General features: G+C 39.5%; 1 protein-coding gene across 8 annotated transcripts in view; it reads right to left on the reverse strand.

The window, feature by feature from the left end:
- The window catches only part of LOC140455186 (coiled-coil domain-containing protein 158-like), a 170074-nt gene that overhangs the window by 27705 nt on the left and 127251 nt on the right, over window positions 1-15118 (reverse strand). For all 8 annotated transcript variants that reach the window (XR_011952850.1, XM_072550158.1, XM_072550361.1 and 5 more), the window contains 2 exons: window positions 10685-10843; window positions 6383-6475 (listed from right to left, as the gene is read on the reverse strand). Coding sequence is in view for 7 of the 8 variants with exons in the window: in XM_072550158.1 (XP_072406259.1) it covers window positions 6383-6475; window positions 10685-10843 (252 nt within the window). In the remaining variant the exon portion in view is untranslated. The remainder of the gene's footprint in view (window positions 1-6382; window positions 6476-10684; window positions 10844-15118) is intronic.

A 15118-nucleotide genomic window follows, 5' to 3' on the forward strand; every position in this document is an offset into this window, starting at 1 on the left:
TTTTTGATCCTAAACATGATATTTCAACAATCTTTGTCCTTAACTTACTTGTTGAAAAGCATTCTTATTAACCATTTTTGGGTCCAAAATGGATTACCTCACACTTGCTTTATACCAAAACAAAAACAGAAATAACTGGAAAAAGCTGGGCATATCTGTGGAGAGAAAGCAGTGTTAATGTTTCAGGTTCAGTGCCTAAACGTTAACTCTGCTTTCTCTCAATAGATGCTGCCAATCCTGCTGAGCTTTTCCTATAATTTCTGTTTTGGTTTCTGATTTACATCATCTGCAGTTCTTTTTTTACCTTATACTGAAATCCATTTGACACAATTTTACTCTGTATTTATAAACACCACTTTTCAATTATATATTTTCATCTACACTGCTTACATTGACACCTATTTTTGTGTAGTTGCCAAATTTAGATATGTTGTTCTCCATCCGATAAACTAAGTTGTTATAAATGTAGTATATAGCTGTACCCTAACACCAGTGGCACACTACAAGTCACATCCTGACAATTAGAATAACAGTCAATGTCCTACTCTTTGTCTCTTACTATGAATTCATCAATAATTTACTCTCCAATTCATGAGCTTAAACTTTAACTAATGCCTTTTTGAGGGACGCTATTAAATATATTTTGGAAGTGCATATCGATAACATCAATCTGCATTCATTAATCTATACATAGACAAAATGGTTGTACTTGACCGAGTATTTGACTGAGAATGATATCAAGGAGAGCTGGTAAAATTGAAGTCAATGTAATTGGGGGAAATTCTCCCCTGGATGGGATCATGCCCTGTAGAAAGGCAGAGGGTTGTAGTTATTAGCTGTCAATCATCTCAATGCCAGGACACTGTCGAAGTTCCTCAGAGTACTGTAACCACTATCTGCTCAAGTCAGTAATGGAATACTTCTCATTTCACTGATGAGTGCAGCTACAGCAACATTCAAGAAGCTTGACACCATCAAGCAGTCCTTATGATCAGTATCACATCCATCAATCCACCACTACATAGCCACAGCAGTGTGTACCAACTACAAGGTGCACTAGGGTAACTCACTAAGGATCTTTTGACAGCACCTTCCAAACCCACAAACTCTACCACCAAGTAGGAAAAGGACAGTACACTCAATGAAACACAATCATTTGCAGGTTCCCTTCCCTTGACTTGAAATTATATGGAGATCCATTCGCTGATATGTGATTGAAGTCTTGGTATTCTCTTCCCAGGTGTACCTGCAGCAGATAGACTATAGCAGTTCAAGAAGGAAGCTCATTGCCTTCAAGGCATTTAGGGAATAGCAACAAATGCTAGCCTTGCCAGTACCGCACATATCCCATGAAAGAGTTAATAAAACTCCACTGTTCTCTACTTTAGTAACTAATTCAAGAACACTCATCAGTCGCATGAAACATAATGTAATCCATGTGGTTCTCTCCCTAGTCAACTCAAATATTTCCATGACATTCTAGTCCATCTTAGTCTTAATTATAGTAATTTTATATAAGATTCCCTTTCACTTAAATAGCAGAGTGATATGGTCAATTTTCTAATATTAATGAACAGCTAAATGACAGAACTGTTGAAGTTCAAAGTTAGAGTATTAACAATGTTTTCATCAACTTCTTTTAAAAGTCTGTGATGGATACTATCTGAGGTTTTGGTGTTTTGTCACCCTTTAATGCCATTATTTCTTTCATTTGCTGAGTTTTGTAAATTTGCTAATATCTGGTGAGACCCTGATTCATCCGATACAACATCAGTTCCCTTGTGATGACTGATATACCATTGTCTTTTTATATTGTACATAATGATGGAAAGCAATTATTTAATAAGTCTACCATTTCCTTATTTTCATTAATATCACCACATTAGTTTTCAAGGAGCACACATCCACCCACCTCCTCTCAATATTGTGATAATTGTGTTGATTTTGACGTCCTTTAGATGTTCCTTTTCTCGCACCCTTTTGTACACTCGATCTGTTTTGTTACCTTTGGTGTTCCATGTAGCTTTTGCTTTTTGCCAGAGTCTGTGCTATTTTTTGCATCCCTTTTTCTTTTAAGCTTACCGTGTCTTAAGGCTTTTGTCCCTTCACATACAGTGACTCTCATATCAGTCATTTTTATAATTTACAAAACTCAGCAAATGAAAGAAATAATGGCATTAAAGGGTGACAAAACACCAAAACCTCAGATAGTATCCATCACAGACTTTTAAAAGAAGTTGATGAAAACATTGTTAATACTCTAACTTTGAACTTCAATGGTGGAGGTATAAACTGGTTCCATACCCTGTTAAATTCTCTTTTGGAAGTATGCCACTGATTATAGTAACTTTACTCCCATTATAACTTGTGCAGTTTATTGTGAATAGTCTCTGGCTTTGCCCTCACAACTTCAACATTTAATGTATTGATATTATGTTCACTAAGAGTTCATCTTCTGTTAGGTTGCTACTAAATCAGTGTGGTGCTGGAAAAGCACAGCAGATCAGGCAGCATCCGAGGAGCAAGAAAATTGACATTTTGGGCTTATCCTCGGATGCTGTGCTTTTCCAGTGCCACACTCCTCCACTCTGATCTCCAGCGTCTGTAGTCCTCACTTTCTCCTGCTACTAAATCAGACGCATTATTTGTTATTAAATCTAATATGGCAAGACTCTCTGGTTCTAGGTCATATTGTTGCAGAAAACTGCAAAGATTTTCTATCTTTTTGACATGAGCACATCTACTTATCTCAATCTACACAAAAGCTAAAATTCTCTATTGAACTCACACTGTCTTAATTACTCATTTTTGTATTTTTCCACTTTACAACAATTACCATGCAACCTATACACAAATCCTAGACGCTCTTAATTCCTTTTCTGTTTAATTCTACCCGTTCTGTCTCCACTGCCCATTTGCCTGACGTTATATCATTGCACATCACAGAAGTAGCTTAATTCATAATTCATCCCGACTTTGAAATTTTGCTGTTTTTTCAGTGTCGCTGGGTCAAAATCCTGGACCTTCCTCTGAACAGCACAGTGGGGTACTTACTCCAAATTGATCGCAGAGGTGCAAGAAGGTAGCTCACCACTATCTTCTTAAGTGCAGTACATTGTGACCAAGCCAGTGATGCCTATATCCCATAAATTAACAAACTAAAAGAACTGTTAATAATACTACCTTCCTGCCTAGATTAAATTTCCTTTCTCTCCAGTAAACCTTTCAAACTTATATTCTCTCATGCAATGCGGTATATTGCATTGGTTAGCAGACCTCACCTATGATAAGAACCTCTGATTAGATTACTTAATGAGTGGGCATAAATGTTCACTTGGTGATGTGTTTGGAAGCAGGGAGGCATTTATTTGAGCAAGACAGTGCACATTATAGAAGGCAGCTTGAAACAACATCAGGGAAATTCAGGATTTCTAAATGAACACGTAGGGATATTTTACATGGTACCTTTATGGCAATTTGATGATCAACCAGAAATATGGTTCTGGTGACACCTTTTTAGCTATATGTGCTCATTATACTAGAAAGAGTCTAACTTATAATATGTACTTCATGTACAGTGTGACATATACAACTTTAAAGGTGAAACTCTACCATGTTTATCTTTCATCAAAGTTTGGAATTCTGACATGAATATATCAGACACAATACTTCTGAACTACAATTTCCGGCTGTTGTCTAACATTTATGGGTGATAATTTGACTTTATTAGAGTGACTGTGCAGAATGTTAGAATGTTGCCTCATCAAGATACAACTGCGCTCCATCAAGAACATGGATGAATATTTCCTGCCCTTGGCCACGTTCTATTGGAACTGTTTCTTTTTGTTGGGTTTCAATCCTTCTCCTGTCTCAAATCGATTATTCAAATTGGTTGAAATGGACAAGACTAATCCTCCCCTCTCCATACAATTTTGCAAGAGATGCCACTGTGCTTCAGTTTTAAAAAAGTTGTGATATGCATCATGTTAGAAAAAATAATACTTTTACTAATAAATATGCACAAAGCCTCAGTGCAAGCTGGAAGAACAACACCTTATTTTCCGCTGGGAAACTCTGTAGCCTTCTCGATTCAATATCAAGTTCAACAATATTCGGGCTTGAGTCACCTTTGACCATGTCCTTACCCCCACACATCAGGCCTTGTTATCACACAGTCAACTTTTACACACAACCTATTATTAACCACTAATAGTCCCTTTTCGCAGCTATGCATTCTCCTAGGCTGATTATTATTCTTTCCTTTGTCTGTCCAATTGTTCTCTCTCTCTATGGGCTCTATTTCCACCTGTCATTCACTCCTTACCCCCTCACCAAACCCCCCACTCTATCATCTGCGTAAAAGAATAGCCTTTTCCTAGCTACCATCAGTTCTGAGGAAGAGTCACTGGACCTGAGACATTAACTCTGATTTCTCTCCTCAGATGCTGTCAGACCTGCTCAGCCTTTCTCGCAATTTCTGTTTTTGTTTCTGATTTTCAGCATCTGCAGTTCTTTTGGTTTTTTAAAAAGAAAATGATCAATCTCATTGAGACATAACTGTTGATCCAGCAACAACACCTGTTTGCAGAATGGCTTTCCAAACTTCTGCCACACTTGAAAGGTCTCGCTATAATTTTTTGGTTCTGCCTCCGTTTTAGATGCCTCAAACAGTGGAAATACTTTTCTCATTCTACCTTATATGTTCCCATAATATCTTGAAAACTTCTAATAACTGATCACTTCACCTTCTAAATTCCAGGGAACACAAACCTAGTTCTTTTCTCTCTTCATAGCTTAACCCTTGGAGTTCAAATATCATTCTTATAAGCCTGTCCGACTTTTTCTCCAAGACCAACACCTCCTCCCGAAGATACAGTGGCAGAAAAACTCTTCATCCTTTGTGATCTACCCAGGGCTGCACATAAATGAAGTATGACTGTTGTGTTTTAATTATTTTCTGTCGCTGCTCATGATATTTTCATGATCTGTGAATCTCAACCATAAAGTATATTTGGATTTCCACAGTTTCAAATGTTTTAAACTTTAGAAAGTACTTGATTTTGGATTCAAAATCACATTTGTCCACATCGAAATCCATTTGCTCCAGTTTTGCCCATTCACTTTATCAATCAATATCTCTTTGTAGTTATATCCTTCCATCCAAACTGTTTGTAATACTACTAACATTGTGTCATCAGCAAACTTAGACAAGTAGCTAGCCTGCTTATTACACAAATTGTTAATAAACACTGTGAAAAGCTGAGGCCCCAACACAGATCCCCATAGGCATCAGTGGCTAGTGGATTAGGCGTCCATTTCCTTATTCTCTTTTCACAGACCAATTTCCAAACCAGGTAAATAATTTTCTTTAAATTGTAAAATCTTCAACTAACAGTCTCTTGGACAGGATTTTATTAATTGCCTTCTGGAAGCCCAGAGAAATAACATCCTTACATATTCTCCTGTCCACCATTTTTACCACTAAAACTAGAGGGCACCCCATGAGCTGAGTCAGGTCACATCCACCAGGCAGAAAATCAAACGTCCCAATAAGGGAGGGTGGCACAGAGAGTGCTGATGTGGTGAGCTGGGGAAGGGGTTGGGGGAAGACCAGGCTAATTGGCTACTCTGGGGCTAGCTGCAAGGCCTTCCATTGAATGTGGAGCCTGATTAAGAAGGCCTACATCCTAACCCTCAGCTAGGTCCATGACACACAAACCCCCACACCAGTGGCAGCAAGGTGAGGTCTTTAATTGGCATCTTCAGGGCCTCAACGGACCCAGAAGCAGGAAAGTCGACGACACCTTCCAATCCCTGACTTAATTGATGGAGAAGACACGGTGGTTGCAAAGGTGTCATTCACCCCTCTCTACCCTATACCTTCCCACGAGATTATACAGCCTATAGTCAGCTGCGGAGTAGGACCATTAAATTCTACCCTGTACGCCTGGTTTTGCCTAGCCTCAAACTAGACCCAACGCATGGAAATGATCTTAAATAATTAGGCACAGACCATAATGAAGTTAATGTCCAATATGTAAAACTAAATAGTTTTTGATGGATTTTCCAGGAGGGTAATCTGGAGGGCATTCAAATTTAAGTTCTAACTCACTGTAAACATTAATCAAAAATATTGAACCAGCAGAATTATTGCTTTGCAAACTGAATCCAACATTTACAGTAAAACTTTCATATGAATCAAATCAAATCCTTCCAGTTTCTATAGATTTAAGTCCCAATGCATTCCAGTTGACATGGCAGATGCAAAACTGTTTATCCACGTCTAAATATCAAGCACCAATCACACAGATTGAAACTAAGATTTTAAAAGAAATCATGATAGAACAAAGCATCAATATTATAACAAGTAAGAAATTCATACCTTTACTTCCAAGGCGTGCTGCAGCTTTAAGCGCATGAAGTCCTGTTCCTGTCGCTGAATAACTGACTGACAATCAGAAAACCTAAGGCAGGCCTGTTTCACATGGAAATCACAAACAAGGCAAATTCATTGGCCAAAGTTAAGTCCTCTCTTAGGAGCTTTTACTCAAAACATTAATACATCGCTATATTTCTTACCAATTTTAAACTGAACCTTGATGCTTCCAAAATGGGACGTACATCTATAATAAATGTTTGATAATTTTCAACTGGAAGACTATACAGCATTGTCATGTTTTGTAGGAGGGGTATCCAACCTGTAGCCCCAGAGTCATATGATTTAGTTATTTACAAATGGAGCTTTTGATGCTTTTGTAACTTACACCCATTTGTTTTCAGGTTTCATTTGCTCACTTGTCGGTATAAAATCTGTACAATTGGAAATTTGGGAAGAATTGCTTCTGGTGTTCATTCATTGTTAATTGTTAGGACTTAAAAAAATCCCTGTCCATTCATTGAGATAAAATAGAAGATGGTTTTGTAACTTAAGATGAAACCTGTAAATACATTGGGACTCCAAGGAAAGGGATATCTGCAAAAAACGGACATTGCCTGGCAGTCATAAATAGCTTTCACTGTAACACATTCATGACCAAATAAAGTTACACTGCGATATAACATGAAAGGCAAAACCATAGCCAATGGACAGCCTTTAACGCAAGAGATTTTCTACAACTTAAAATATTGGACACAATAAGTGCTCATTACAACAGGTTAAGAAACTGTTTTTGTGTAACGAAGCGTGTCCAGTGTGCATGAGTGGCAGAGAACCAATTTGATCTTGAGGATTGAATGCCTCCACAGTTCCATCTTGAGATATGGGAATTTCTCCTGTGCCAGGGATGGTCAGAAAAGAAACCATGAGGAGATCAGACGATAAAGATTTACAAGAATGAGGATTTAAACAGTTGGGGGCTGTGGGGTCAGGGAGGGGGGTAGGGGAACTTACTGGTACTAGAGAGGGGCAGACTTTTTTTTTCTTTGCCCCACCTTTGCTTTGATTTTTTTGCCTGTTCTCAGGTGGCTTCCTGGTTCTTGAAAACCCCTCATAATAGGTTTGGATGCAAAATCATTGACAGAAATGATCAACTACAGGAGGCCTTTGATCTCTTTTTTAAGGATCTTAAGTGCTGATGCTTTGGAAGCATTTCAAAAAGGTTTACTTGACTGATTCAGAGAATGAAGGAATTGTCTTCTGAGGAAATATTGAACAGGTTTACCTAGACTCATTGAAACTCAGAAGAATGAGAGGGATCCGTATAGAGTAATAGAAATGACTGAAGGGACTTGACGGTAGATGCTTAATATATGTTTCCCATTGGGGAGAAGTCTGGACCTAGTTTAAAAATAAAAGATTGCTGATTGAAGACAGAGATAAGGACAAATCTACTTTGCACAGATGCTAGTGGGAGCTGGATTACTGAACACATTGAAGGTTGTTTGAGACAGTTTTTTGATTGACAAGGACACTCAGGGTTCTGGAGGAACAGGCATGAAAGAAGAATAAAGGCTACAATCAGATCAGCCTTGATCTTATTGAATGTTACAGCAGGTTTGAGGGGATGAATGGCCTACTTCAGTATATTTTGTACAGTCTTTAAAAAGAAAATTAAGTAACATTTGTAGAAATTCCTCGACCCCGTCCATAATCAAATTTTCAAAGAACTTCTAAATTATACCTACAGCTGTTGCCTTATTCCATGGGTCTCTCTGGAAATCATGAGCTTCTTCGCCAGAACTTCAAACATTAGCAGTTGCTGCAGACAAAGTGGAGGGGTGCGAATTAATCCCACTCCATTGTCACACACCCAATGCCAATTTGACTGGGACTGATGATACTTTGACCTTCAGCTACCACCTTACCCTATTCAGATAGTGAACATAGCACATGGAAGAACCAGGCTATCTCTCTTTCTTGATGAAGAAGGAGTGTCCTTGAAAAATAGGGGACTGGGAAATATAAACTGAAATTACTTCATGCTGACACTGCACCTGAATTAGGCACTATCACCAATGAGAGAGAGAAAAAAATAATACAGCATGAGATGCATGGGAAATCGTATCTCACTAAATTTGATTGAGTTTTTGAAGAAGTAGCAAAGAGGATTGATGAGGGCAGGGCGGTGGACATGATATATAAGGACTTCATTAAGGCGTTTGACAAGTTTCCTCATGGTAGACTGCTTAGCAAGGTGAGACCACGTGGAGTACAGAGAGAACTAGCCATTTGGAGACAATAATGGCTCGAAGGTAGAAGGCAGAGGATGGTGGTGGAGGGTTGCTCTTCAGACTGGAGGCCTGTGACCAGTGGTGAGCCACAAAGATCGGTGCTGGGTCCACTGCTTTTTGTCATTTTTATAAATGATTTGGATGCGAAAATAGGACATATGTTTAGTCAGTTTGCAGATGACACCAAAATTGGATGTGTAGTGGACAGTGAAGAAGGTTACCTCAGAGTACAATGGGATCTTGATCAGTGGGCCAAGGGCTGAGGAGTGGATGATGGAGTTTAATTCAGATAAATGCGAGGTGCTGCATTTTGGAAAGGCAAATCAGAGCAAGACTTATACACTTAATGGTAAGGTCTTGGGGAGTGTTGCTGTACAAAGAAATTTTGGAGAGAAGGTTCATAGTTCCTTGAAAATGGAGTCACAGGTATATAGAATAGTGAAGAAGGCATTTAGTATACTTGCCTTTAGTGGTCAGCGCATAGAGTATGAGTTGGGAGGTCATGTTGTGGCTGTACAGGATATTGGTTAGGCCACTTTTGGAATACTGTGTGCAATTTAGGTCTCCCTGCTATAGGAAGGATGTTTTGAAACTTGAAAGGGTTCAGAAAAGATTTATGAGGATGTTGCCAGAGTTGGAGAGTTTAAGATATAGGGAGAGACTGAATAGGCTGGGGCTGTTTTTATGGAGCGTCGGAGGCTGAAGGATGACCTGATGGAGGTTTAAAAATCATGAGGGGCATCGATTACACAAATAGACATGATCTTTTCCTCAGGGTGGGGGAGTCCAGAACTGTAGGGCAGAGGTTTAGGGTGAGAGGAGAAGGATTTAAAAGGGACCTAAGGGACAATGAATTGCCAGATGATGTGGCGGAGGCTGGTATAATTACAACATTTAAACGGCATCCGGATGGGTATATGAATACGAAGTGCTTGAGAGATATGGGCCAAATGTTTGCAAATGCGGCTAGATTTACCTGGCACATCTGGTCAGCATGGATGAGTTGGAACAAAGGGTCTATTTCCATGCTGTACATGTCTATGACTCTATTAGATGCAGTCTGTTCCAGAATATTTGGCCCATATGCTTAACTACACATACAATTGATATTTTAAAAATAATGACATCTGCAAATAAAGGACACCTAATACAAGTCCTTGAGGTACTTCTAATTTACAGGTTTCACTGTATAAAATATCTGACTGCAAAATGTAAGAACAAAAGATTTGTTTCACGAAACAAGTATGAAAACAACAGGCAACGTTAATTGTTTGAAACACTGTCCATGAAAACCTACAAAAATTTGAAAATATCAATGGCTAATGAAAATACATATTAAAGCGAAAAGCTTGTAGAGTAGGCATCTTTGAAAGGCCAATTAACCTGATGGCACAGCATCACTCTAATGGAATTCATGTGAAATAACTCCGCAGAGGCCCACCACCAAGTTACCCTTTATTTACACATGCAGGGTCCTTGACACTGATCCAGTTCCCTCACAGCCAACTCTCAGAATGTCAGGATGTGTGATATAACTCCTTTTATCTGTCAGCCAGGGCTTCCTGATTTGAACAGATTAACAAACCAATCAGGGAACTCACATTCTATGAGGTCCACCCAGCTTACCTCGTTACAATGACTATATAAAGGGGATGTACAAAGTTAAATATCACACAACACCAGATTATAGTCCAACAGGTTTATTTGGAAGCACTAGCTTTCGGAGTGCTGCTCCTTCAATGACAACCAACTGATGAATGTTGATTCTTCTGCTCCTCAGATGCTGCCTGATCTGCTATGCTTTTCCAGCAACACACTCCCATCTAGATAGTAGGAAGGTCTGCTTAACTTGTCCACTAGTGTATGCTGAGTTGTCTCAACTCAAATCAGATGCAAATATTAAAAGGCAAAGTTTATTTAAGGTAAACTAATCACCAGCACTGCTATTATCTAAGGTGATAAACACAAGAGATATCTTAAATAATTAATGAAAAGTTAAAATTAGTGTAGCTACCTTTTCTAATGCTGACTCCAGTCTAACCAGCTTTTCCTTCAAACATTTTTCTTGAGATTTAAGACTATCAAGCTCTCCAGCAATTTTATTTCTTTCCGATACAATACAGGCAAGTTCTTTCGTTAGGCGAACCTTCTCTTCCTTTAGGTAGCATTTCTCCTTCAAAACATAAAAAGGTTAAACAATGAATTTGTTAATTTTAAATTATTTGAAGGACATAGAAGGTAGAAGCAGCGAGGGGAAATTTAATCTTGTATATGGTTCAAAGATATGCCTTAAACCTTTCCAACATTCACACTGATTGCTCAATGACAGTGATAAGATTTCTAAAGCCAGAATAATCAAACTTTTAAAAAACAAGGTACCCAAGATGCCAGTTGGAAGGGCAATATCTAAACTTCAGTGAAAAGCCTTACTGATGTATTTCTAGGATTATCTTCATCAGAAATGTTGATGAATCCTTGGAATTAAAAATAGTCATGAAGTAGCACATGTACTTATTTATGAGTTAAACGCCTTCAGCAATTTAAGTGTGCAGACATTTTGGCTTACTATTTAAAATGAAACAAGGTACTTTGATGGTTGGAATTTCTTTATGGGGAATAATTTATCCTCATTCTTCAAATTTTTTGATCTGAAATTGGAGTACTATAGAACGTCTATGCAGGTTGCAAGTTGAATACCATTTCTTGTTACATCAAACTCCTTTACAATTTTGAACACCTCCATGAAATCATGCTTTAACTTTCTCTGTACCAAGGAGAACAATTCCAGCATTCCTTGTCTCTCTATAAAACTGGTCTCTCTTCTCTAGTATCATCCTCGCAAATCTCCTTTGCACTTTCTCGAAGACCACGATATACTTCCTGAAAATGCAGTTCACAGGATTGGCTGCAACATTTAGACCACTAAATGTAGGAGCAGACGCATGAACCTTTTCTGCACTTCTCTCTCTGCACTTCTCTCAATGCCAGTCTATTGTCCCCGAGATATGGGGACCAGAACTGTTCAGCTGTAGTCTGACTAATGCTTGGATAATTTTAGTAAGACCACCTTATTTTTATACTCACTTTGAAATAGCGGCCAACATTTCATTTGGCTTCCCTATTCCCTGCTGAATTCGGAAGCAAGTTTTGTGATTCCTGCACTTAGACAACTAAATCCATCTGTGCTGTAGCTTTCTACAATCTTTCCCCATTAAATATCATTCAGCTTTCCTATTGTTCCTGTCAAAGTGCAATAACCTCACATTTTCCCACTTTATTTTCCATCTGCCATGTTTTTGCCCATTCGCTTCAACTGCTGTGTCATCCTAAGAAATAGTTGAATAAGCTTGGGTGGTTTTCTTTGGAAAGAAAGGCTGTGAAGTGATTGAAGTGTATAGGATTGAGGTGCAAGGACAGGATGGATAGAAAACAGCTGTTCCCCTTATTTGAAGGGTCAGTAACAGCACAGCATAATTTTAAGGTGAAAGGCAGGATGTTGAGGAGATTTGAGGAAAAGTTATTTCACCTGGAGGGTGGTAGGGAGCTTGAATGCAGTGCCTGGAATGGCAGTTGAGATGGGAAACCTGACAATCTTTAAAAAGTACTTGGATGAACACTTGAAATGTCATAACATTCAAGACTAAGGGCCAGGTTTTAGAAAGTGGGATTAGTGTAAATTAAGAGTAGTTTCTTGTTGGTGAAAACTTAATGGGCTGTCTGTCCTAAAGGATTCTGGGCGTCTATGATTCTCATGATTGGCCTTCCAACTATTTTTGCGATTCCTGCAAACTTGGTGGGACACATTCACTTCTGTCATCCAGCCCATTTACATATATATAAATAGCAATTAATTGAGGTCCCAGCAATGATCCCTGTGACACTCCAGTAGTTAGAGATTTCCATCCTGAAAATGGTCCCTTTATCCTAACTGTCTACCTTCTATTAGTAAGCCAATCCTCTATCTGGGCTAATATACCACCCCTAACACTATAGGCTCAGATTATGACTTAGCCTAATGTGTGGTACATTACCAAATGCCTTTTGGAAATACAAATTTATTATGTCTACTGGTTACCTTTTATCTATCTTGCTTGTTACTTTCTCAAAAGAAATGTAATGAACTTGTCAGACATATTTTGCCTTTCATTAAGTCATGCTAAACTCTGCTTGTTTGGACTGGAAAATGGCTAATGTAACATTTCTATTTGAAAATGGAAGGAAGCAGAAGACTGAAAATTATAGGCTGGTTAGTCTGACCTCAGTTGTTGTCAAAATTTTAAAGTGCATAATTAAAGATGAGATTGCAGAATACTCGAAAGTGTATAGTAAAATAGGATTGAGTCAGCATAGCTTCACCAAGGGGAGAACCTGCCTGACAATCTGTCACAGTTCTTTGAGGAGGTAACAAGCAAGTTAGACAAAGGAGACCCAGTATCTATTTGGATTTGGAAGGCCTTTGACAAGGTGCAACATGGAAGGCTGCCAAATAAGAGCCCATAGTGTCAGGGAGCAGGTAGTGGCACAGATAGAGGATTGGCTGACTGGCAGAAGGAAGAGAGTGTGTAAAAAGGAGATTTTATTTCAGGATGGCAGTCAGTGATTCGTGGACTGTCTGCGAATTCGTAGTGGTCCATGTTGGGACCACAATTATTCACGTTATACATTGATGATCTGGACAGAGGAACTGAAGGTATTGTTCCCACTCCACTGCTAAGTTTTCAGATGATACAAAGATAGGTGGAGGGACAGGTAGTGTTCAGGATGTGGGGAGGCTGTAGAAGGACTTGGACATACTAGGAGAGTGGGCAAAGAAATGACAGGTGGAATACAGATGGGAAACTGAGAGGTTATGCACGTTGGTAGGAAGAATAGAGTTGCAGACTATTTTCTAAATGAGGAAGGACTTCAAAGGTCTGAAGCAGGAAGGGACGGATGAGTTCTAGTTCAGAATTCTCTGAAGGTTAACATGTAGATTCAGTTGGCAGTTAGGAGGGAAAATGCAATTCATTTCAAGAGAGCAAAATACATGAACACAGATGTACTGTTGAGGCTGTATAAAGCTCTGGTCAGATCACATTTGGAACACTGAGAGCAGTCTTTGACCCAGTATCTAAGGAAGAATGTGCTGGCGTTGGAAAGGGTCCAGAGGAAATTTACAAGAATGATTCTGGTGATGAAGAGCTTGTCACAAGGAGTGGTTGAGGACTCTGTACTTGACAGAGTTTAGAGGGCTGAGGGGGGATTTGAATGAAATGTACAGAATACTGAAAGGCATGGATAGAGTGTCTATGGAGAAGATGTTTCCACTAGGAGGAGAGACTTGCACCAAAGGGGACAATCTCATAGTGAAGGGATTATCCTTTAGAACTGAGGTGAGGAGGATTTCTTCAGCCATAGTATGGTGAATCTGTGGAACTTAATGTTCTGCTATTATAGCATTTTTAATAAACTTCCGTCTCCTTCCTGTTTTGAATAACAGTGCTACATTGTAAGTTATCCAGACCTCTGGCACTTGCCCAGAATCTCAAAATTGTTTTTTTAAATAGCTTTTTATTTGTCATTTCTACCATGTACAATTGATATAGTAAAAACGAGACAGCATTCTTCCAGGACCAGGACAGCACAAACTACACAATCGGAAGATTACCACCAGTGTATCCACTATCTCTTCAGCTTTCCTTAAAATTCCAGGATACAATCTATTAGCTCCATAGGATACATCAGCCTATAGCCCATAAGTTTCTCTCCAGATAGTTATTGCATTTATTTTCTCCCCAACTTAAGACCCTTGATTGTTTAGTATTCTTTGGAATGCTATTATATCTCCTAGGCATTCTGTGGCCATCAACATGATTGGAAGAAAATATGTTGCCTCCCTGGTACCTGTTAAAAACAATGACTGCAGATGCTGGAAACCAGATTCTGGGTTAGTGGTGCTGGAAGAGCACAGCAGTTCAGGCAGCATCCAAGGAGCTTCGAAATCGAACTTTCCGGCAAAAGGCAGGAATAAAGGCAGTGAGCCTGAAGCGTGGAGAGATAAGCTAGAGGAGGGTGGGGGTGGGGAGAAAGTAGCATAGAGTACAATGGGTGAGTGGGGAAGGGGATGATGGTGATAGGTCAGGGAGGAGAGGGTGGAGTGGATAGGTGGAAAAGGAGATAGGCAGGTAGGACAAGTCCGGGCAAGTCAAGGGGACAGTTACTGAGCTGAAAGTTTAGAACTAGGGTGAGGTGGGGGAAGGGGAAATGAGGAAACTGTTGAAGTCCACATTGATGCCCTGGGGTTGAAGTGTTCCGAGGCGGAAGATGAGGCGTATTTCCTCCAGGCGTCCGGTGGTGAGGGAGTGGCGGTGAAGGGGGCCCAGGACCTCCATGTCCTCGGCAGAGTGGGAGGGGGAGTTTAAATGTTGGGCCACGGGGTGGTGTGCTTGATTGGTGCGGGTGTCCCAGA

This window comes from Chiloscyllium punctatum, chromosome 1 (genome assembly GCF_047496795.1).
Source record: "Chiloscyllium punctatum isolate Juve2018m chromosome 1, sChiPun1.3, whole genome shotgun sequence".
Taxonomy (NCBI): domain Eukaryota; kingdom Metazoa; phylum Chordata; class Chondrichthyes; order Orectolobiformes; family Hemiscylliidae; genus Chiloscyllium; species Chiloscyllium punctatum.